At 32.8% G+C, this 24920-nt stretch overlaps 1 protein-coding gene across 5 annotated transcripts in view; it reads left to right on the forward strand.

The window, feature by feature from the left end:
* Positions 1–24920, forward strand: part of LOC117238943 (protein eva-1) — a 336187-nt gene that overhangs the window by 305203 nt on the left and 6064 nt on the right. For all 5 annotated transcript variants that reach the window (XM_033504147.1, XM_033504148.1, XM_033504146.1 and 2 more), the window contains one exon: positions 2111–2332. In XM_033504147.1, coding sequence (XP_033360038.1) covers positions 2111–2332 — 222 coding nt within the window. The remainder of the gene's footprint in view (positions 1–2110; positions 2333–24920) is intronic.

The raw sequence follows: 24920 nt of genomic DNA on the forward strand, positions 1-24920 counted from the left end.
AGTATCCGAAGACATCTGGTTGCCATATTGCCCGCGGTGTGTGGCCTCGGCTAGGTAGAGTGTTACGCGACGTAACATTGCCTAAGAGGCATTTATGAAAATCATATTTTTTCAACAACTATCAATCTTTCATGTGCCAAAGAAATTTAATAATATCACATTTTCGAGACTGAAAACTAATTTTCGTAATACATACGAGTATGTGTACTTTTCTAGCAGGAAATTATTTATAACAATACGTGCAATAAGGAAAATTTCAAGTGCAAATTTAATGTTGTTATCATTATAATCGCGGTTTTTAATTGAAAAAGTATTTTCAAAATATTATTGTCAAAAATATACATATAACGGATGCAGAGAGCCATTATTGATGCTTATTTTGTTTTAGTAAATCATTTTCTTTTTAGTTCATTTCTGTCTTTCCATACAAAAGCCAATATTTGCAAAGTATTCTGAAATAATAAAAAAATGTAATTTTAGGTTGATGATGCAATGAAAAGCACAGAAAAAGTTAAGGAAGAATTCAAAAGAAACAACCTAAAATATAATTTTCCATAGCTTTTGATCTAATTCTTAATATATTTGTACGTGTACTTGTAGATTTCACAAAATTAATTTTCTCGGAAACGAGGTCTTGCGTAAGAACTTCATTCTATATCTGCTATTTATATATGCCACCATTTTGCATATATATGCATATGCATTTATGTTACCATTGAAAGCACACGCTATACAAGATCTTCGGGAGTAGATGATAGAAAATTTAGGAAAAATTTATTTTCTCAACAAGAACTATAATTTGGTCGATTTTTTAACATCAATAACTAATAGACAAAACTTCAAACACAATATTTTGATTTTTCATCTTCATCTTATTTAGTCTCGTAAAACCACCTTTATAATTTTTTATTATTTCTTATCAAACATTTAATATGAATGATAAAGTAAAGTTATGCACATAACAGTATGGATGTAATTCTCCACACACGTATAATTTATGCAGACAACCATTATATACGTAATTGTGTCGACTTTTTAATTCAGTGTCGCGAAATCCAGATCGATTTATCAACGTATCGACAGAGTGCTAATTTTATCGCAAATTTTTACATGCCGAGTAACTCAGAATATGTTGTGCAATACGTTCGCGTCAGTGCGAGACACAGATTTCGTCCGTTTGAAATGGAATTGCATACGCGATGCGGTATATCGATAGCGTAGCCATATATCGAAGTCGAACATTATGCGGCCGGAAATAAATTGACTACTGTCAGATTCTGGAACAGGGAACCTTATATGGCTGACAGAAACTAATATTATTTCATTTCCGTTGTTTATATACGTAGACGAAAAAGTTGTTAATGAATTATGTTATTTATGGTTTGAAAACATTCATATGTTTATAATATTACTATTGGTTAATGAGAAGGTTACTGGATATTTGAATGTTTCATCGCGTGATTTTTTAATAGGTGTATTCCAAACAATTATTATTTAGGCTGAGTGTTAACTATACAACTAGTTTGTAGAAATTACATTTAATCCTTTCTATAAGAAAAAATTTATTTACGTAATTAAAATTCTTTATTAAAATAGTAACACTTAAGAATATTTATTTTTTCTACTACTACCATGAGGTAAAGCAAGAACCATTTTCTACATCAAGGAGCAACTATAAATATTATCACCAGTAAAAATCAATTTCATCCATGCAACACAAACTGAACTATAAAAAGCAATAAGAAGAGGAAACGTTTTTGTAAACAAAATTCCTTTGATACTTCTGTCAACTCTACATTGCATTAAAGTATTTCTTGAAAATAAAAAATATTTGTGCCCTAAATAATTATAAAACATACACAATAGAAAAGTAATTAAATAACAAACAAAACGAAAACATAGGAAACTCTATGAAAATGAACAGCCAGGTAAGAAATAAAGCAAGAAGTGCGCATAAGCATAGTGGCTGAGTTTCAGTAGAGGATTTCACTGCTGCTAAATGAAACCCCGAAAATGCGTGAAAAATTCGAGTTTCTTATGTTTCTCATTCAGCTTGAATTTACTGTTAGAACCTCATTAACCGCGATTCATTCCATTCCTCTGGTTACAGTACCACGAGCTGTGTTGAAAGAACAATACCAAGGCGACGTGGAAATGGACGAGGTGGATTTGATGCATCAATTTGAGGAGGGATTCGACAGGGCGGACTTCAGGGCTGAGTTCAGTCCTAGTCCGAACCTCGAAGGGCCACAATCTCAGCCTAGGGACAACATCTCCCGGAATTTCCCTACGGTCAGCTCATCCCCGCCGCGAGCCAGAACTAACAACGACGGTGAGTAACAAGTATTAGTTGCTTCCTCTTCCAGAACTTGTTCCAGGACAAACTAACTTCCATAACGTATCGTTCGAACTATTTCTCACCGTCTTTGTTGCGCTATTATATACATACACGCCAAATTGATTCGACGTCTATGAAGAAAGTTGATGGTATATATAAAAATAGAAACTTAGAAATAAAAACAAACTTAAATTCAAAAATAAAAAAGAAATTTAGGAATTCGAAAGAAGATCGTAGTTTTCATAAGATAACTTAAAGAGATGATGTAAATTTCTCTAATTTTATACATAAATATTTGAACTAATGTTTCATACTATCAAGTGCAAAGGATTCAACATTGTGTGCCACATTATATTACCGTCAAATTAATAAATATTACATAGAATTGTTAAGTACATTTACTGAAATAAATTAAACATTTACACAATATCGTGTTTAATCGTCTCCGACTGAGTTCCATCGTATGAATTTGGCGTTCTCATCTTACTTTTAAATTTAGGTTTCGTTAAGAATATTTTTCGTAAAAGGAGGTTACAGCAGTAAAATGATCTACTTTCTTATCAAATTTAAACGAGAGTAATTCTAAACAATTTTTATAAATATATTCCTGACATCAGTAAACAGAACATATTCTTAATTCTACCACAATATACATAAAGAAGAAAACTAAATTCAGAATAATCTTACTGCTGTGATTCCTTCTTAATTGATTTTCAGCAAACTTAGAAACTTTCCTTATCACACTGGCACACACGCTTGCTTGATGCACGATTCTCCACCTTAGCATGCTCCGTTAGGCCCGCACTGACACATTACATACGCATGCACAAACGCGAGGCATTAGTGTAACCAAAGTCGTTAGCAATGCGAACATTAACGCTCGAACGTAATTAAGGTTAACGTAACACCGATATCGCGTTGCTTTATGATTTATATACATGTATGTATATCTCTATATATACAACTCTTATATCGGTATCTGGTCCGCGCTAGTCCACGACTACCAGCTTTCCAGTTTTGGCTAATAACGTTAGCGGTTTACCCAATGCTAATAGGAAATCGATAGCGTAGGATTTGTAAACTGGAGAGGCGCACGTCGTGTTGCGGCCACCGAAAATAGGAGTCCACATGCAGTAGGCGTCCTTGCTCAAAGCGTGATACGGTTTCTGGAACCCGGTCAACGATCGGTCAACGGAGGACCTCTGCGTTCTGATAATTGCCAACCATTGTTTGCTGTCGTGCATGAAATGGGACATCCCCGTCGCCACGGTGAATCGTTCTTTTGTGTGAAGAAAATGAATCGAACTGTCTCAAGAAGTAGCTCTCTAGTAGACTTTTGTTCCGTTTAAGTCGATTCCTTGAATTAGGAAAAATTGATTTTAGGAGGGAGTAGTAGAGATATGATAAATTGGATCTTTTAGGTCGCCGCAGGGCATTCTTATGAGTTTATGGTGCTGGAATTTGAATAATATTATTTGAGAAGAATTGAGTTAGAATTAAATACTATTAATTTCTGGTTGTTACCGCTATATGATCTGTTCCGCGTACACATTCTTGTGTATAAATCACAAAATGTGTGTTAATTTTAAGCAAGTAATCAAGTCTTCAAAACAAAGTGTAAGTCAGTTTTCTCCATAACGTCGTTAGTAAGTATCAACTTTATTTTATAATCAAAACATCGATTTATGCCCACCCTAAGTATGCTAAGTGAATAACAATTTTATTGGTATCGGAAATTATGAATATTTGAATATGTATAAGAAAGTAGAGGTTTCTATTTTAGTGTATTTCGATACATGAGCATACAGTGTATTAATAATTACAGGGATTGAAGTACAGTTATATTTAATACGTCTACATTATGTATGTGTCTTTTAATCCACATTCAAAACCGTGAATTCTATAGAAAATTGCTTAGAAATATTTGGCAAAATGAAATAAGATAATTATGGTAAAGTGAAAAATAAATATACATAAAAAAACATTCTCAGCGTTTTATCTAAAAAAGTGATACTAACAAGGAATTCATTGATACGATAGCTTAAGATAATGAAAGAACAACACTATTCAAATTCCAATATTCCAATATTCAAAAATGAAACTAAGACAGTCACGGAGCGAGTTGATTAAAATTTTTCGCAAAAATACGTTTTTCATCTGAATATACTTAGGCTAATTGGTTTTGTTCTTTTCTACGTCAATGTACGAGTGAAGAGATATTCAATTCCCTGCAAAGACTTGCAATGTACTATCACTGAAACTCGGCAGATGCTGGAAAACGAGATATCTGACAGACGTCGATCTCTGTTGTCCAGGATAGCATAGCTGCCATTACTTCAGAAACATGGTACGTGTAATTGGTATTATTAATAGTAATAGTGAATTGCGGAGACTTCAGGCAGAAATAGTTCGACGCCATGTCTGACCAATATAGGACGTTACTACTACTGTTCGAACGAGTGCGAGAAAACTCAGGCAGAAAGTCTAACATTAAGAATAAAATTTTTTCCAGATATCATAAATTACTCAAACTCTTCGTTAAAACTTATTCAACTAGTATTAATAAGTTATCATTAATTTCTATAAATCTCCTAATTACACATATCTTATAGTTTTAAATTATATATAAAATTAAAAAATGTCAATTATACCACATGCATATGACAAGTTATTTTATAATTTTTTTTAAAAAAATATGATAAGTGGAATAATATCTAACATATAAATAACAATAATAATATAGCATTACGAATGCCATACTCATCTATCACATTAAACTGTCAAGGAATTAATATTTCAACATATAGAATCTCATTGTTATTCGAAGCTGATGGATGTTCAATTCTAATTTCAACAGTTGCTCCTATACGAAACTCAGTATTTCGACAAACAATTTCTACATTCATCCGGTTTATGTGACAACTATCTGTACATCCACAAGCACAGGAGTCACATCGATAGGGTCCCATAGAACAACCTGTGCATTTCCAAATTAATTCAGACAATTACGCCGCCATCCATACTCTCGTTATTAAGATCCGATGCATTACCCTTCCTCTCTTGTTTCGCACTGAATACGTTTCTCTGTGAATTGGAAAAGAAGTACGGAGCCACCCCCGCTCGGAGTAAACAATACGCGCCGAGGTACACTAGAATTTTTCCCTAAGTGCTTTCGTCTCTCGTTTTTCGGCCTGCTCGACAAAACTTCCATACGAAACACGACTTGAACGTCACGAGACGTGTTCACAACACCGTGGCTTTTAATAATGAGCCGACAGAACAAAATCGTCGTTTCTTTGTGCTTCGCCTGCCCACATGAAACTTTTTCCCCACGTTTCGTCTTAGCGAAAGAAAATCAAGGTTCAAGGATCAAGTTTCTTAATCGTGGTTTTACGGACTTTGAATTTGTAGTCAGGATATTTTAAAATAATGTAAGATTTTTTCAAGTTTAGTTAAGTAACAAAACATGTTTTGGCTAATAGGGTCTTTCTGGATTCAAGTGAGATACATTTAAAATATGTGGTTTTTTGAACTGACCGAGTCTGTGTAATTTATATAGACTTTGACGCAAGTATACATAATTGAAATGAGTTTTATGGTCTGGTATAGCAGCTTCTCGTAGAGCCTTTGTTTTCTTAAATTACAGTGATTAAACTAAGGTAATTAAGATTTATGACGATTTCTCTTACAACACCATGATTCGCAGCCAGTCAATCTTACGAACCTTAATTTCAACAAATGAATTTTTGTTATTCTTCTTCGTGATTAGCGCACAAATTATAACCATCTGCATACATGTTCCAATAAATATGGAAACTAGGTCCACACGGAATCCAAACATAACCATATAACTCGAACCGAGGCACCCACCCGTCAGCGTCGCTCCTTAATTAATCATCAAGCAAATTTACTCAGCTCCGGCCGAGGTGTCGGCGATATTCTCGTCCCCATCCTATGCTATTTCATTTCAAATATTTATCGTTTGGCTCGGCCAATTAATTCGACGACGATCTTCTGACGACGCGTGCCCCCGATGATCCTCCGGGGTGCGATAACGAGCGAATACGTCGTCGTGAAGCAGAAACTCGACGAGATAAAACGGTCTGTTCCACGTTCGCGATTGAACCACCGACAAAGGGAGCCTCTCGTTGTTCGGAACTTCGAAAGCGATTTCACCGAGCTAATTTCCCGTCCACTGATTCCTTTAAACGGGCTCGCGTCGCCACTGGAAAAAGCATCGAGGGGATGGATGAAGGAAGAATAGAACTGAAGGAACAGCTCGCGAAAACGAGCAGAACTTCGAATCGAAGGAAGTTTATTAAAGTGAAATAAAATATTGAAGCGAATGAATCTTGTTAATTACTAAGAAATGATGTATGCATTCGACGGTTTAGATTCGTTCGATGATAGTTTGGCTGATTTTCTCCCTTTTCTTGAGTGATAAGTGTGAGGCATTAAAGAGGAAAGTGGTTAGTAGGAGCGCTTTTGAATATTGTATGATTGAAACTTATGCTAATAGGATATAGAGAAACAAATATTGCTTGAAGTACATATATTTAAATAACATTAGCCGTTTACATAATTGATAATTTTATTATAATTTTTAACATCGTATTATATTGGATGTTAAAAAGGTTAGCATGTTGAAGATTGTTTAACAAAGATATTTTTGTCAGGTTGAATAACTGTCAATTTTACGTGATTTTACGTGATTTAATCAATATACATAGGTTTCAATATCAATATTTTTAATGTACAGTATTTCTAACTTTAATTTATTTGTTCATATTTAGTTAAATTTAAATCACTAAATATTTGAATTAAAATATAAACGAAGTATAATCACTGCGTAAATTTAGATGAAAAAAGTAAAGATTCTTATTGAACATACTATTGTAATAAATTCATATTATCTTAGTTTTATAGCGGCGTCGTTATGGGAAACAAAGTAATTCAAGTCCCAATACATTCTCTGCCAATGGTATTGTGTTCACGAATGAAAGAGAAAATATGAAATGTTTCAGCCCCGAAAATTTCTAATTAGCTAGCAGCTGAGACGAATTGTGTGACAAAATTGAATCACGGAACTTGAATTTCAAAGATTCTTCCGTGGGTCTTGAAAGCTTTAATTGGAATTCTATTCACTCGGACGCTTCCAGTCGCGAGTTTTCTGCCTTGCTTCGGGTACTTTCTTTCCAGATGCTCGAGCAGACTAGGGAAAAAGAGAGAGAAAAAAGAAAAATAAAAGAAAAAAGAAAAATAAAAGAAAAAAGAAAAAGGGACGATCCCTTTATCCAAGAGTTCTGCCTTTTTTATCACGTTTAGCCACTTCTTCGTAACTCGTTTAATTTCATTTGAATACATTTGCACGATGGGGAGAGAGTCTTTGGAATATCATATTAAACAACCTCGTACTCGAGCCACTTTTCGCATTAGTTGTAGAGTTGCGTTTAATACGTTTAGCTTTGATGTTTTCATCCAGCGCAGCATGGACGCACGAAACCTGCGCTCCAGTTTATTTGTTGAAAAATTTATTTTTTTGTCTAATTCGTTTGATGTGATTTAATGCCAAAGCTCCTTTTCCAGAAGTATGCGTTATATCAATTCGATTAATTTTTCGCTCCTAATTCTGTATAATATTGAGTTATATATGTGTATACACTCATGAGTTTTAGGACATCTTTTATTTTTAATACAAACTTCATATTTGATGATTTTTTATAAAATCTTTAATAGACAAACTACCTTCTTTGTTGCATAACAAATTAAACGGTATTGAAAATCATATATTTTTATGATTATTTATATTTTCTGTACAATGTTAACTCAACAGTGACAAATTGTACCAAATTGAACTTTGACTTTAACTTCAAATGTATCAAATCGTCAGAGCTCTATTCAGAATTCTATCAACCTATTTTTATTTAGAAGTTCGTTGTCTGTTAAATTTCTGCTTCAAATTTAAATTAGATGCGTGGTACTTTAAATATTTTAATCGATGTTAAGAAAGAAGGTTTGGACGAACGTGGTAGGACCTAGAACACGAGTTCACATTCTATTACAGAATTACGTAATTACATCTGCAAGAGGACACATATTTATGTAGCTTCTACTGTTGCTGGTTAAATGTTAATTAACTTTAGCCGTAAAATAGAAGCACTTTTCGCAAGATAATTTCTGACAGCTAAGTGGTCAGACAAAGAGAGGACAAGGATCAACGAACTAAAGTAAAATTACAGGTCTCAAATTCCCGTCTAAATTTTTAGAAATATTTTAAAATATTTTACGTAAAAAATACTAACTTAACTACTTTAGTTATGAAATATTTTACATTATGAAAGGTGTGATAAATTTTTTATAAATGAAAGAATATATCAGTTGTTGTTCATTGTAACTTCCTGAGCATTCTTTTCTTCTTAGAAATTGTCTGATTTTGATAAAGCTGTCACTTTAACTCCCAGATAATACAGCTTTTGAAACATAAATTTGAATAAAGTTGAATACACAAATTTATGGTGATGTATTATATCTAGAAAGGTTTATTCAGCTATATCAGTTTGTGTTACTGAAACCTAATTCAAGATAGTTTCTGATTAAATCGGCATGTACTTGCTTATTCATAGTATATTACTACTACTGTTAAGTGTATGTAATGTATTCATTACCTTTATACATACATCCATCAAAATATTACTTCATTTGAATCTCTTAAGAAATTAATTATCTGCTTTATCCCCATCAATGTTTACCTTTTTTCCTAAACTACAATCGAATAAAACATTAAAAACTTTAATTTTTAAAAATCCTTTTGTCCTACGTCAAATATTCTGAACGCAATCCAATCCGAGAAAAAGGAACTTTTGAAACAAATAATCGCATGCCCTCGGTGGTTTTTCGGTTTAGACTCGAAAAGCGTTTTAAACAACAAAAGGTAGTAATGGGAACAGTAGGGGTAGGAGCTGAAAACTAAGGGAAAGACGTTCGCGAGATACTCGATTTACTCGAAGATAATCAACACAGGAAGAGACGAGGGTCGCTGTGAAAGCCTCCAGCTGTATCGCATCCAGGAGCCGCGTAATTATAGGTGCATACACCTAGGCTGCAGTTGAGTCCCCGGAACTGTTCTTGGACGAAAGCTCTCTAAGTTTCCGCGCTGGCTTTCGAAGCACTATTCCAAGTTCCGGTTACGTGGCTTTAATGAGTTGGTCGCCGAGGCGTGTATAATACAACGCACGAAATTACCGATCCCACTTTTGTCATCGTGATTAAGCTGGACTCGAGTCAGCGAATTCATCCCTCTTCTCTTTTATCTCTTAGTTTGTGACAATTTCTGGAATTGCTTCGATGACAGAATTCAATTATTATAATAATGAATTTTTAGTTTTTTTTTTTCAATTTAATTTCTTTTTTCCTCCTACCTATGTTTTGGTGTAATTATATTGATTAGATGTTCTTCCAAACCATCCAGTACTTCTTAAAGGTTGAAAGAAAGAGAACAAATCGTTCCACTCAAACTTTTCCACTACATAAGGGATCGAAATCCTTGAGGATGTGTTTCAATCTAGAGAAAATTAGGCTTCTGCCGAGGCTCAATAACACTTGACTTAATTTATTGAAGGGGTTTCTGTCTGAGTACGAAACACAATTCATCATATAGAATTCGATTACTTGACAATCTATTTTTAAAACTTAATCTTTCATTATATACTTTACTTTATTTTAAAACTATACGACTTGCATTTAGAAATAATACATTTATATTATTATATTAATATAATTTAATATATTATGTAAACAATATATTAATGATTATTATCTTTTTATAATTAAAGTATTTATTAAAACTAAATTTCGAATTTTTACTTTAAACTCAATAACATATTAAAGAGAACAGTGTCGACAGTTTAAAATATTTCACGTCTCGGAGGATTGATCAGAAATTTATAGCGGTTATTGGTAATAACAACTATTGACCAACTGATAGGGGGAGTTCTGAGTAGTTTCCGCTCGAGGGTATCGCATTCTTGAAAGTCTGAACAGAGCAGTGAGTCCGGTGACAGGACAAAAGTATCACATGAAAATTGATAGGTAGAATTTTAGAAGGTCCCTTAGTAATTAGACCAATCACGAGTAAACTATTCATTGTTGGCTATTTAAGCGTCCATCTATAGGACCAAATTGAATAATTCGCAAGTTTGTTGTAATATTAGCGAATTGAACGTAAATGAGATCCTAGACTGATCGTGTTAGCACGATACAATAGTTTCTCGCTTTGACACACCAGTCGTCTGATATCGTTAGAGCCGTGTACCACGTATGAATTGTTTGCAAAGGGATAATTAAAGAGCTACCACTAGGAATCAATGATTTGTTGTGGGACATTGTACAACTAAATTAACGGAGATCATTCTGTGTATAATAGAAACTTCGTAAAGCTATATAGCATCGCGATTTGGAGTTTAATTAAGCTTCGTCTTTGCGGTTTGCCAGGTTGTTGGTTCTTGATGGTTTTATTGCACTGTCATAATTATTATTTCTTTCTGCGGTATTTTTTATAAAAAATTTTTAAAATTCTCTGTAGACCTTTTTCAATATCCATTAGTTCATTGTGAAATAGACAAATGTTACAGTCTTTCATTTTTCTTTTTGTTCCTTAACTGCGTCAATTTGTTTATTGCTAATTTCGTTATTTATATGCATAGTGTTCAATTCCGAAAAAGAAAATGACTTATTTTTATGAATTTATTTTTCATATGAGGGCAATGAGTAATATTTGTATTATTTTGTTCTTTGTATTTCAATTTATAGAGTTGGTTAATTTGGCGTCTGGAAGACTCTACTTCCTAGCACTTAAAAAGAAAAAGTTCCCAACTATCAGAAAATCAAGGCCTTAGCCTAATATATCAAGGGGCGCAGGTATCCATTCGTTAAGCACAGAGGAGTAACCAACTCTGAGAGAAAAGAATGGAAAAGCGTGCCAGTTTTATTAGCCGAGTGAACGAAATTACCTTTTCACCACGCGTGTCTATCGTCGCCGCTCTTAATCCAATCAAACCTCTTCAAAATCCAATTTTCTCGAAGCGTGGTCCCTTTAACGCCACCTACGTCGGGAGTTGCTAAAATTCTCTGTTCGACCTTGTTAAAATATGAAAGGACACCCACGCCGAGCAAGGATTATCGACGTACCTTTGCCTCGACTCACCTACACACACACGTTATTTTCTTTTTTTCTTTCTTCGCTCAAGGAAGTCAGCCAACCCCGATCACACGCTGAATGCAATAAAGCGATCGAAGAACGACATTTCACTCGATCTCGTTCAAATACCTTTTCTTTTGTAAACTAGAATTAAAGTGGGGGCGAAGAATGAATAAAGGATGGGAGAAAGAGATCGACATGAAAATTCGCAGTCGGAAGGTTTTTTCAGTAAGGAAATATTATCCGATCGAGGATTAATTAGCCTTATTCTACAATGTATTGTCTATAATGGAATCTTTATCGAACATTGTTATGGAAGAATTCCGTTTCAGATCTATAGTTATAAAACAAAAAGAATAATTTTTTACTCATGTTGCACGGATGGTTGTGATTCGCTGAAGAATCGAGAAATTAACAAATGAATAGGTAATTGTAAAAAACTTTAAAAGAATTTTTATTAAAGAACCGATGATGAAAATATAATGAATAAGTACCCGAAAGAAAGATTAATTATCATGAAAGAAGAGCTTGATTGTTAAGGAAATTCGAAGAAGTTGGATGGATGAAGCGGAAGTTTGAAAATCGAGTATTTGTGGGGTAGAAAGGTATCCGAGAGGAAAAAAGGAAAGAAGTCTTTTGCAGAGAGATGAAGTAAAGAAAAATAAACTAAAGACCGCATCGAAACATACATCAACATCAGTAGGAAAAGCTAACGATGGATGAGAAACAAGAGGCAACACAAAGAGGAATAACGTTGGAAGGAAGAAATAAAATGGGAGAAAGATGTTGGCGCAGCGTAGAAAGCAAACTAATTGAAAAAGAGGGAGAAAAGGTAGGTGAAAAGTTCTTATAAAGCGATAGAGTAACTAACTAACGTAAAAGTGAACCAAAAATCGAGCGAACGTACAAATGAATTTATTCGCAGTGTATTCAAGAAATCATAGTATAAAAGGAATAACTAGCCGACAAAGCAAGCTCAAAAAATATAACACACCGTGCAAAAGATAAATTAGAATGTGGACGAGCATAATTTAAATAAAGCGTAGGTAAACACAAATGCAAAGCTTGGTTTGTTCATGAGAAGGATGATTATGATAATATTTGTGAAGAACAATTTTGTATATGGTTTTTCTGGGACGGTGAAAGATTCTATTACTGTTATATTACTATTATAAAGCGACCGTTCATTTTAAGAAGTTATAATCAATAAAATTTCAGTAAAAGATATTATAGATTACTTTGAACCACTCATTTTTCTTCTAATTTTCCAATTATAATCGAAAGGAAAATCGACTTGTTCCAGTTGGGTAGGCTACTTTCAACAGTGATACAATCAATAATAATATTTTTATTGAGATACATACAAAATATAATGTGATAGACTTGAAATATCGTTAAAAAGTTATATTCTTTTCGCGTCTTGTTCTATTACTTTATCATCGAATAATTCATTTAATGCATTCATTAGTTTTTACTTCTCTCGTTAGAATGAAAAACTATAATCAATCACTATTAAATAACTTTTCTTCCTCATGTGTACAAAAAATCCACATATAGAGAATTAAGTAACCAACCAACCATTCATACATTTCACCTGTCTACCTTTAAAGTCCCCTAATTTGCTCAACGCAAATTGGCTCACAGAACCACATACAAAACAAAACGCAATTATAATTACAGAGCGTGATTACGATTTCACCCACGAGATCTCCGGTGTCACTATAACAACCATGAATCCGCATTCAAGCAAAACTCTGAAAATCAGTTCCATGAATGGTTCATTCGACTGCGGGCTTTAACGACCGCTTTCTCCCACAAACAAGCATTGTGTTACTGACTCGTGCAAATAATTCAGTCGTCTAATTAAAAGCACCCACACATCCTTGTGGACGTATTTCAGGGCCCAGCTCGGGGACACAGATCACAGAGAAGTCACGGATGGTGCACTAGGCCGAAGACACACACCCGACACGATAACGCGTCGTAACTGGTCGTTAATTAAAGGCAACGGGGGACAGGATGCTGCCACTCAGGAAAGTCGATCGTATCATTTCCATCAGATGTCATTGGCGAAGTTTGATCTGGCACCTCCTGTCGTTTCATTTCACTGGCAAAGAAAATATTGGCAAAGTTTTCGATGAAAACGCGGCATCCTTCCCGTTCGCATAATCTCTCGCGGACGATTAGATAAGCAAACTTCATAATTGATCTCTCCTTTCTGTTAGCTTTCAACCGGAATCGAAGTCGAACTCATCAATGACCAACGGGCCCCTTTGGACAAAATTAAATTCCCACGATCGATACGCGAAATGAATTTGCTGGCTTCGCGCGTTCCAACTCGACATCGACAAGGGTTAAAAATTGTAACACGCTAGAAATTGAATTCTATATTGGGTCAAATTGATATTCTTCTTCTTTGTTTGTCATCCTAAATTTTTATTGGTTACGTGTATTTATATCAGATGAACTTGATTAATGTGTGAAAGGAAACGTGTTGAGACTTATTTATAACTATTTTTTCTGAATATCTTTCTCTGTTTTAAAATAAACGGCGATAGGAAAGTTACATATAAAGAGAATTTAATCAGACAAAGAAGGAAACAGTGTTGTAAGATGTATGCAACTTGCTGTTTCTTAAGTGGATCATTTCTATGAACCACACGTTCAACAATGACACAGTTAAACATTGAAACTTTCACTGTTTAATCTAGCTAAAAGTCTGCTGGTAACACGAGTCTAAAACTCGTAACAGTTAAGTGAATAATTTAACGTGAGTGAGCGGGAAGTTTACACATTGCCAAAGAATTTCGTTGTTCTATGCTCGGTAAACGTTAATCTTTTATTAAGTAATCCCTTTCAAAATCGATTTCCTCTTGAAATTCGCAAAACTTTCAACTGCGACGAATAAAGGTGGAATAAATTTCATTTTGAATTGATCCATTTTCTTTTTGTTGCTTGCATTAAAATATGTTATAACGAATTATTTGTTCTATTAATAACATTTTAAGGTAACTAATCACATATGGTTCTATATACAATATAAGATATAATATAAAATTTGTACATAATATAAAAATTTTGAAATGACAAAAAATTGAAACTAAATAAAACAAATCTTACAGTACCAATATTATCTAAAAATTAAATATAAAAAATTCTCTCATAATAAATTTAATCAATATATAAATCGAATTGAGAGGGACTAAAATACAAAGGTCTAGAGATAATCCTTGTCGTGTTTATTTGTGTGCAAGTCCAACTTGATCGATGAAGGTGCAATTATCGAACAGCTGTCGTGGTATCAATGTCTGGCACTGTAACTGTTGCAGTTGCGCAAACTTTCAAGCCCTTTGGGCTAGAATTCCTGCATCCCTAGCAAGAACTTGCGATCGTCGGCAAACTTTACGACATAGCACGGAAATACGGTTGAATTTCCACGAAGAATACCAACAAGCTGGTCCTTGTTATTATACTTTCACGTTCTGGTTATTACGTTTGTCACGCCGGATTATTTCGGTACACGTTTAACGTTCGTTCTCGCGCATTTCACATTGCTTTTTATTCGTCGCGCCCCCATTAATTGCATGACGAGGAAAATGTATTTGTATAACCGAAGAAACGTACGTACGGTTTTAAGCTCGTAATATTCTTAAATTCTTAATATTTTTGAGAATTAATGTTTCATAATATTTAAACGCCAATTTCATATATTTATCTTAAACTTTGAAATTATTTTTACTTTTATTGGAAGAATATTGATAAACATTTCAGAATCTTTTCGGATTTTTCGAAAGCCTAGAATAGTAGGAAATAGCCTTGAACATGAACGATTTAGCTTTTGCTATGACGCAAGACGAAATATATTTGTCATTTTTAGGGGATTAATTAATATGATTAACAATATCTTACGCGAATTAAATTTATTCGGTTGAATAAATTTCGTAAACAAATAGAAGATTGTAAAAGAGTGGATGTTTCAGCTGTTTCTTTTATTTCTATATTTATCCATTGCATATCTTTCATTTTTATCGCTGACCAGGCTTAATTATTCTCAGAGGTAATGACCCTGCAGGCAATTGAGACTTACATAGACGTTATATCGAAGATTGAACTATCGATAACTAATTTGACAATAACGGGAGATAGATTTGACAGATAGTAACGAGAGTATACTAATATGCTGCAGGTATAATTTCATTCCGATTAGATAACTAACACTGGCGAAATTTCCTCAAATTGATTCACTGTCTGGGTCATCACTGAATTGTTGCGTGTGTCGCACAATATTATTTTGTAGTAAATCAAGAATGCCAATGCTAGACAAAACACTTATTTTATTACAATAGAGATTTAATTAAGGTTTAAAACATAGTCCCAATGTTGTAATCAAAATAATTTTATTGTATTTAAGAAAACAAGAAAAATATTTTGTAACTTGAATTCTATTTATGATTTGAATATATTTGAAATATTTTGTGATTTCTTTTAATGAAAATTGATATTTTTATATAATAGAGATTTAACCAGTAAGAAAATAAACAATTTTCACGTGGTAAAAACATTTTTACTTTCGTTTCATATACCGTCCTCTTCTAATTTATAACATAAACAATAATTATTAATATCAGTGTAATAATATACTCGATATCCTATATCAATAGCAGTTCAATTGACTAAGAAAATGATATTAAAAAAATAACACACATTTGAATAAAAGTTAAACAATGAACAATATATTCATTCATCTGTAAAGTAAATAGTGCTGAAATTCTTTTGTGATTCTTCCAAAACAATTACATTTCACAATTCGTTAACCATCAAAGACACAATTTAACACGTCAGAAATTTTTCGAAAATCAGGTTACATATTGAAACTTTCAGCACGTTGTCAAATGAACTTCGTTCGTGCAACAAAATCATTCAAGTAGATAATTCTTCAACCATTTTAACCGATCCTGTTGGTAAGCTTTTCACCCTGTATGATCCCATTGAAAATCATCGAACCCGTGTTATAGCGCGAAAGTTTTAGATTAAATCGTCCGTAAAGCATTCTCGATAATGACGCAAAATACACACCGTGATAGCGAAGATGTTCGACAAAAAACTTATTAGCTAACTAACGCTGGGGTGACTCGGTTTCGATGCGCGTCGTCAGGAAGTTAGTTCAAACCCTCCGGCCAGAAGTTGTTAGTACCGTTGCGACAAGATTGACGATAAACTTGGAGAAGTTGCCAGCAGGAGGGGGTTGCATCTAAAGTTCTTTTCTCGAAGAAGAAACACAGACATGGAACTGTCTCTCGATCTAATGACTATTAATTCAGGAAGAATGTAACAAGAAGTGCTGTTATGACCATTTTCTGAATATTGCAATTAACTTCCATTGTATTAAAAAGAGAATCCTATTTTTGAACGAACTTCTTATGTTGTCATTATGACCTATATGAATCTATAGACTGTATAAATAGACAAAAAGAAGATATAATACGAATTTTTAAAATTTTTCTTTGAATTCTTTTGTCCTTTCAATTATGTTATCATACACGAAAGAAGAGAAAAGAACACGAAGAGAAATTTTTACAATTTTTTTTGTACGAGCACTTAAAATTAGGCATTCCATGCAACTCGCGCCAAAAGTGTAAGATATTTTCACAATAAAGGTGCAAATATTTTATAAGTAAAACTCATCATTTCATTACGCTATTAATTAAATAAATTAATTCAAAAGTAATCTACACTGCAGCAGCCATTACGTTACGATTAGCAGTTTCATGAGCTAAAAGCTGGAACATAGAAAACGTCGTAATAATATCATTTGCAAAACATTCTATTATATTGTATATACATATAAATTGCGTTTTATACGTAGCGATCGCTTCAATTATCGGTGTCTTCAATTGTAATGTATGGACGTTTCATAATGTTATGGAAACAATTTACCATGATGGTTTTCAATTTGGAAGTGCAGCGTTTCGACCCGTATTATTGTTTCAAATACAAGCATTATTTTGTATTTAAAATGATAATCTAATAATATGATGGATCATCATTATCGACCAAATTATTGTTGAACCGCTCTTCAAAAAAGGAGTTTCAAAACGAGTTCGTATAATATTACCTACATTTTAAAAATGTACTAAATATGTTTGCAACTTTCAACACAAATTCTTTCCGAAAGAAATGTCTGTAAAATACAGTGTAATAAAATTTCGAATGGAAATTCTAATTTTAACTTTTAAATCTTGAACTATTTTAAAAGCAAAGTGACACACACATATGAATATAAATTTCATAACAAGCGTGGGAATTTTAGTGAAATCTCCAAAAATGTATATTTTTTGCGTCGAAAGATCATGATAATTTTATAGGAATTGTAAAATAAATAATCGTGTTATAAACTGTGGATTTATTAGTCGTGTCAAGAGTATCAATTTTACCGGATGATCGTTCGTGATTCTGTATTAATTAACAATCGCATTAACGCGTGATACAGTTTAATTTCCGGAAAGAAGTGACCGATAGATGGACAATTAAACCTGATCCATAAACTGCTGTGGGAAACAAGCGACAACCCATTAAATCTCCTAATGAGACGCGTTACGTGCGACGAAACCGCGGGCATCATTATTGCCAATAAAACAACGTTACGTTTGATCGTAAAACAACGAAACTTCGACGCGGTTAAAATGTTTAATCAGTTCAGCGGAATTCTGGAGATACCTTTGATCATCTATTCGGAATTATGTAAGTACATGGTTCAATCAATATTAGAATCCAAAATGTGTTTAAACGATACCTTATGAATTCAGAATATAATATTATACAAAAATTACTACGCAATCTATATTTTTGATCTTTTAACGTTATATAATATAGATTAATTAAACGGAACTTACGTAAAATAGTTCATTGCTTTTGATCTTATTCAAAAGTATAAAATTCACGTAACATATTGCTAGATGTTCTTGCCCATTATATTAGGTCGTCCGAAAAGTTTCTTTCGTTTTATAAGGAAATAATATATGCACAACATTTTTCGTTTTATATTATTTTATCGAATTACGTATGATCCATTTTGTTTTATCAAGATAAAAATTACAACGTTTGACAGATTAGGTTTCATGTTTGTATAAAGATGCGTCGTTGTAAAAGACGTGTCTGTAAAAGAAAGACACTTTCCGGATAACCTAATACATTCGCTTTCTCCATATATAAAGGACATCTACATAAATTTCAAAAATACCTCCATACACAAGCGCGAGATCTAAAAACGATATATGTTGTACGTTTATCGTAATCGAAGAGGGTTTAGGAATTTATCTTGTCGAGCGCGAAAATTGTTTGTCCGACTGGTCGATATCTTCCGCATTTACACTATTTCCTCGTTGAGAGTCGGCATGTCGAAGCAGAACAAAATTTCCAAAACCATTCCTATGAATCTAATCAAGATTAGATTGGGTTCATAGCGTTCCTCGTGTAATGATAGCAGATCGCGGCCGATAGACCAATCTGTGACGGAACAATCGTCAATGTAACAGCATACTAATACAGATGCTTCCGTTCTCGATATCCACGCGTTTCAAATGCCATTAATGAGGATCAGTTGAACGGCGGTCTGTTAAGCGACGAGCCTTTTTTATAGGATTTCTCGTGTCCGCACGAGAATGGCTGCTGATCCCTTGTTAATCGTCAACTAAAACGCAAACTAAATGGTTGCCTGGAATTGAAATTATATTTGAGTCACCCCACGCTTTCATATTTTTTATTTCATGTTTTAGAATGTTTCTATGTTAATGTTAGAACTGTCTGTCAGAGTAGTAAAAGGGATCAGTTTTTAAGTAATTTTTCATAAGATGCATTTTTGGAAATTTAAATTGTATACCATTCGTATACGTGAACAATAGTGTGATACTATTAATTAAACATACTTATCATATATATCTTTTTCTTCAAATCTTGATTTACTATAAAGCTCTTCCAATATGAGCAACCATTCAAAATGAATGGAGGATTACGAGAAAAAAATGAAATCCTGTGAATAATTAATACATCTTTTTCAAAAGAACATTACGTTTGATAAAACCAATATATTTTCATTATTATAGCTAATGTTTCTTACACGAGATGAATTACGTTATTTGATTTATTATTTAATAACTTGTAATTAGCATACGTACATATGTCAGTGCGGATTAATAAAACGAATACATTTCTGTAGCACGTCTTGTACCTTCCGGATATTTAGCAACCTCACAAGCGAGAATTTATTAAAACAATATTAAAATTTATATACGCAAAGGCTGGGTAATACGTTGTAGTTTATTACATATTTCATTAAAACATTATACCATGCATACATATTGTTTTATATCGCAAATTTCATAACAGTAAAATACTAATACACCCATTGAGAACCAACGTTGTGTCAACATAATGTTTAATTTACAATTTTTTTTCTCATTATTTTTGTTACAATTAAATTCTATAATTTTATGAAGTTAAAGAAATTAAAACATCTATAACACATTGCGATGTAAATTTTTTTTTTGAATAATAGAAACCTTTTTAGTTAACTCATTGCACATTACAATGATTCTGATTTGTCAGGCATATTGGATTATATATAATCTCTTTGTTTTAAGTTATTATTATCGTAATTCAATCTATTGGTTGCTAGATATCACCAGTTTCTATTCTCTTGTGTAAATAATTGCATCTATGTTGAAAATTGCATGATTTCTATTCCCAACGTTCTTTCTTCATGTTGTCGTTTGTTCAGGTAAATAAAATTATATTAGGAAAAAGATTAGAGAAATGCAATTCCAAGGAATAAAAATGAAGAGCAATTTTGTTATATTATCTACGACATTAATTATAGATATCATCGCAAAATAAATGGTAAAAAATTTATCGAGTCATTCAGATTTGTTTATTTATATTATCATTTTTCTATAGCGTTATCTTGTCACAGTCTTAAAAAACTAAAATAAGTTAGATATTCCATGCAACATTTATAACTCCTCCCAAAATACTTAAATTCTTTCTCACTAAAAAAAAAAATGCTTTTTACTTTTTTACCATTTCAATTCTTTTATAAAATTAATATGTAATATATAATGCATATTATTCCTTCTTCAACTTTACGTTATGAGTTATAACGTACAAAAGCTAAATAATGACTGTCCGAAACCTTGTAGTTAGACACTGATTATCGCACCAGCTCAGTTACATAACCAAATATTTGAGAATACATTCGAAACACCGACATTATCTGGCCGCTTGTGCAAATCACGAGAAGTGCTGATAGCGTTCGCGTTTTAAATGTTTGCTTACTGTATGTCACCGGAATAGTTTCACGTGTGTCGTGGTCGCGTCGAAAGATCAGTCTCCGGAAATCTTTGTGCGAAAAAAGTAACAAATATTTTAGTTTCGAAGCTGATCGCGTGTCAGTTAAAGAACTGTTTCTCGTGTATAAGTTTGGATCTGGGAAACTTTAAATAGAAGTGAGTGAAAGTAATATGTCTATATACTCTTCTCTGCGTACGTATTCGAATACTTACGTATTTGCGGCTTTTGCATAAACATCTTATGACTTATTTTTTTTTAATGAATTTATTATGTTATCCTATAATCTTGATATTATTCTTGGATTAAATAAGAAATATTTATTAATAAACAATGTTGATAAAGTTACTGTACAAATCGGTAACCGAAAACGTGAATAGACTGAAATTATCAGCACGCATGCATGGCTCTGATCTCATGATTATCAATCTCAAATGGTTGATGCCCACCTAAAAGTATAGAAATATATACTAAACTTTATAAGAAATGAACATATCAAAATAGCACAGCGAAGAAGTAACAGACAGAGAATAAAATCATCTGAAACTTCTTTTTTATCATCTTAGCACTCATACATTTTTATCACCTTGATGATTCCTCATGAGGTGATTTTATCACCTCATATGATTCCTACATGTACGTTTTCTCTTACCTATCTCTATAATAATTCTATCAATATTATTTGCTATAATAAATATTGCTTAATATTGGCCGAAAATGGCAATAGGATTATAGGACAGTATAATAAATCCATAAAAGAAACTAAGGTAGATATTTATGCGAAATCCGCAAATATCAAAATATTCAACTACTCGTGGACGGGAGATAGATAAACTGCAGTGAAAATGGATGATTGCAATGTACAGGGATTTCGTAGAATTTCTCTCAAAATTTTCTCAGTTTTGGATGCTCCAAGCACGAAGGGAAGTGATGTGCGGTAATAGTATAATTTTCAAATTAAGTAAAACATGTTTCTATTAAACAATTTATTAAGTTATTGCACAGATGAAATCACTAAATTTTTAATAAAACTTCCAATGTTACCAGTTTCATTGAAAATGATATTTAGTGATTTTATTGAAATTTATTAATTTCGTGTTAAATAGAAACATAGGACACGGATGTATTTTCAAGTAAGACTTAAATGTCTCTTGAAGTTGCTAATTAGAAATCTCGAAATTTCAAAATATCGTCTGATCGCAAACGGGTATGAATTCTAGTGAAATTTCTGGATTTAACTGTTTAAATTCAGAGATATATAATATGAAACTATGAGCTTCCACTAACTTCACTAAACTTTTTAGAGGAAATGGAATATTTTCTTTATTCTTATTAAGAATCTACTGAAAGTGTCCTGAGTAACATTTATTTTTCTTCTTCTTATCGCAATGTGATCTGAAAAAACAAAAGAATTCGCTTTTAAAATACAATGCAAAGAGAATATATTACACGGTGTAAAAATAGCGCTTAACGCAATTTAATTGTTCAAAAGCATGAAAAAATATTGATTCTATCAATATCGTGAACGAAACGTATACGCTCGGTTCAGGTTTCTTCACCATATCGATGACGATTCAAAATGTCGCGGTAGGTTATTCGCTGATTCTCATTAAAATTTTCTCGCGTCGACAGAATAGCGCTGCACAGAGACCTCGTTTGCGTAAATCAGTGTCCTCGAAACGGTCTGACGAAGAACCGCGACAAAGTGCCTCGGTTTTTTAAATCAAATAAAAGGAGGCGTCAGATTCGTCGCTTGTAAAGATCGTAAGTTTGCGGTTCATTATTTATACGTACGTTTAAAGAGCTTTAGTGTAATTTCATTCGATTATTAGAACATTGAAAGTGGAAACGAAAAATCCACATATTTCTTATATTTTTAAATTTTCTTTTCAAATTTAGTAATTTAGAATTTAGAATTAATTGCATCTTTTTAATTATTTATTTTTCATCTTCGCTAATCATATTCCTTTATAAATCAATCAGCAAATAGCTGCAGACTATTATACGATTGCAAAACAGGCATCATTTCAATTCTTTTACACAATATTTATTATTGGAAGAAATCAATTCAAGTCGCTGTTCTTTTCTATTTTTCTTAATCGAGAAATTATATCTATAATTTTTTACTTTTGCCATGTAAGTAAAGTTCCATCAAGAAATACTTTAAGTTGAACAAAGAAAAATGAAAACGACACAAAAAATTAATAAAGATATAGTTTCCGTGACTGTTTCGCAATGATAGATAAAATATTTAAACATGGGATAATACTTAGTACCGTATCCAAAAGTCAATTTACATTCGATTGTTCAATTTGCTTTTCATTTTTCAAGTTCACATATTTAGATACATAGATCGCATATTAAATATAGCATAGATCTTTCTTTTAAAAAGAAACATTGTATCTTGAGCATTCGAAGCATAACTTGACATGCACTGCTTCCGGATCATTCTCACGACAATCACAACCTCCCGAATTTGACGCTTGCCGATAGGAACGTAGAGATGCCGTGCCATCTTCGTGGATGTTCTTACCTAGACACAATGCATACCGATCAAGAAATCCACGTGTATGTCACGTATTTCTGCGGCGCGAGTGACAAAGCCCCCGTGCCGTGTGCTGATGTATAATACGCGAACTTCGAATTTCCATTCCCATTGGCATTCACGAAGCGTGAGGCTTCTCTGAAAAATATCCGTTCGCGGCCTGTCTGAGCACTGAAAACCTGTCGAAAGCGCGGAGTATCAGTATCTCCTTTACCGGACCATCGATCCGTGAAAAACACGGGGTGAACGACACGTCGAACGGGTTATCGACAGACCCCCCGCGCGCCGGACTCTCGTTCACCGTTATTTCAACTCATCATGTCAGGGAAAACCCGTCGCGTTTTACGGGCCAGTTCCGATTGTCCAACAAAGACACCGAACGAACTTTGTTTAATGTCTGTCCAACTTTTGACATCTTTAAGATTGTTAAACTTTATAATCGAGAGGATTTTTTAGTATTAAAGATACCACTTCTATGTTTTGCGATCTATGTTTTGTTAAAGGTTGCTGAATTTTAAGGTCGGAGTATCGAAATAGTGGGATGGATATGGTTTTATATATTTTATATGTTTGATTCTTTGAAAAAAGTAGTTTGGATAGGAGGATTTATACTATACATATTTATCAGAGAATTTATATGGCAGTATAAACAATTATATTATATGGTATTATAAACAATTTATAATATACAATTTTATAATACATTAAAGACAATATTTTATTCAATATGTAGTATGTTGGTGAATATGTAATTTCTTTTTGAGAATTTGTATTAAAGTAATACAAGAGATTTTATTCAGTTTATTACAGACATGTATATGAATGAGTCTAGTTTTTTTTTTTTGGAACATCCAGAAAATAAATTCAGAAATCAACTATTTCATGAAATATATAAAAAAAGGAAAAAAAGGGCGAAATTATTATTAAAAATTCCAATTAAAAATTTTAACTCATCTTAACTAGCGGAAAATTAAATATAAACTATCCTGATTACAGAACTCAATATGCACACATAAGCAGAAAATCTATTAAGTTTAGTTCCGAAATCAATAACCGCGTTGAAGTATCGTCAGAAACTGCCACATGAACTTCATTTAATATTTATTAAATGATGTACACTATAAAAACAATTTTAAATAAATCAAATTGAGTTGTGTCCTGAATAAAATTCAGCTTTTATTTAATGTACAGCTTCCAATTTGTAAATTCATCCTGTATACTTTTCTCGATATTTTCTCTGATAACAAATTTTCTACGTATGCTCTATCACTTACGCAGCACCCTTGTATACTCGCATTGATCGCAACATGCATAATAATACGACGCAATTACAATTTGGTGGAGGATTACATTATACATCATGTTATTCCCAATACTCATGTAAATAATCCGTACCTGCGAATAAATCACAGTTGCCTTGCCAAGAAATACGCTATCTGTAAAATAAATCAACCGCGATTCGATTACCTTTGTATTAAATTTCATTTCAGTATTATTCG

Source organism: Bombus vosnesenskii, unplaced genomic scaffold (assembly GCF_011952255.1).
Source record: "Bombus vosnesenskii isolate JDL3184/JDL3185 unplaced genomic scaffold, Bvos_JDL3184-5_v1.1 scf7180000013788, whole genome shotgun sequence".
NCBI classification, from domain to species: domain Eukaryota; kingdom Metazoa; phylum Arthropoda; class Insecta; order Hymenoptera; family Apidae; genus Bombus; species Bombus vosnesenskii.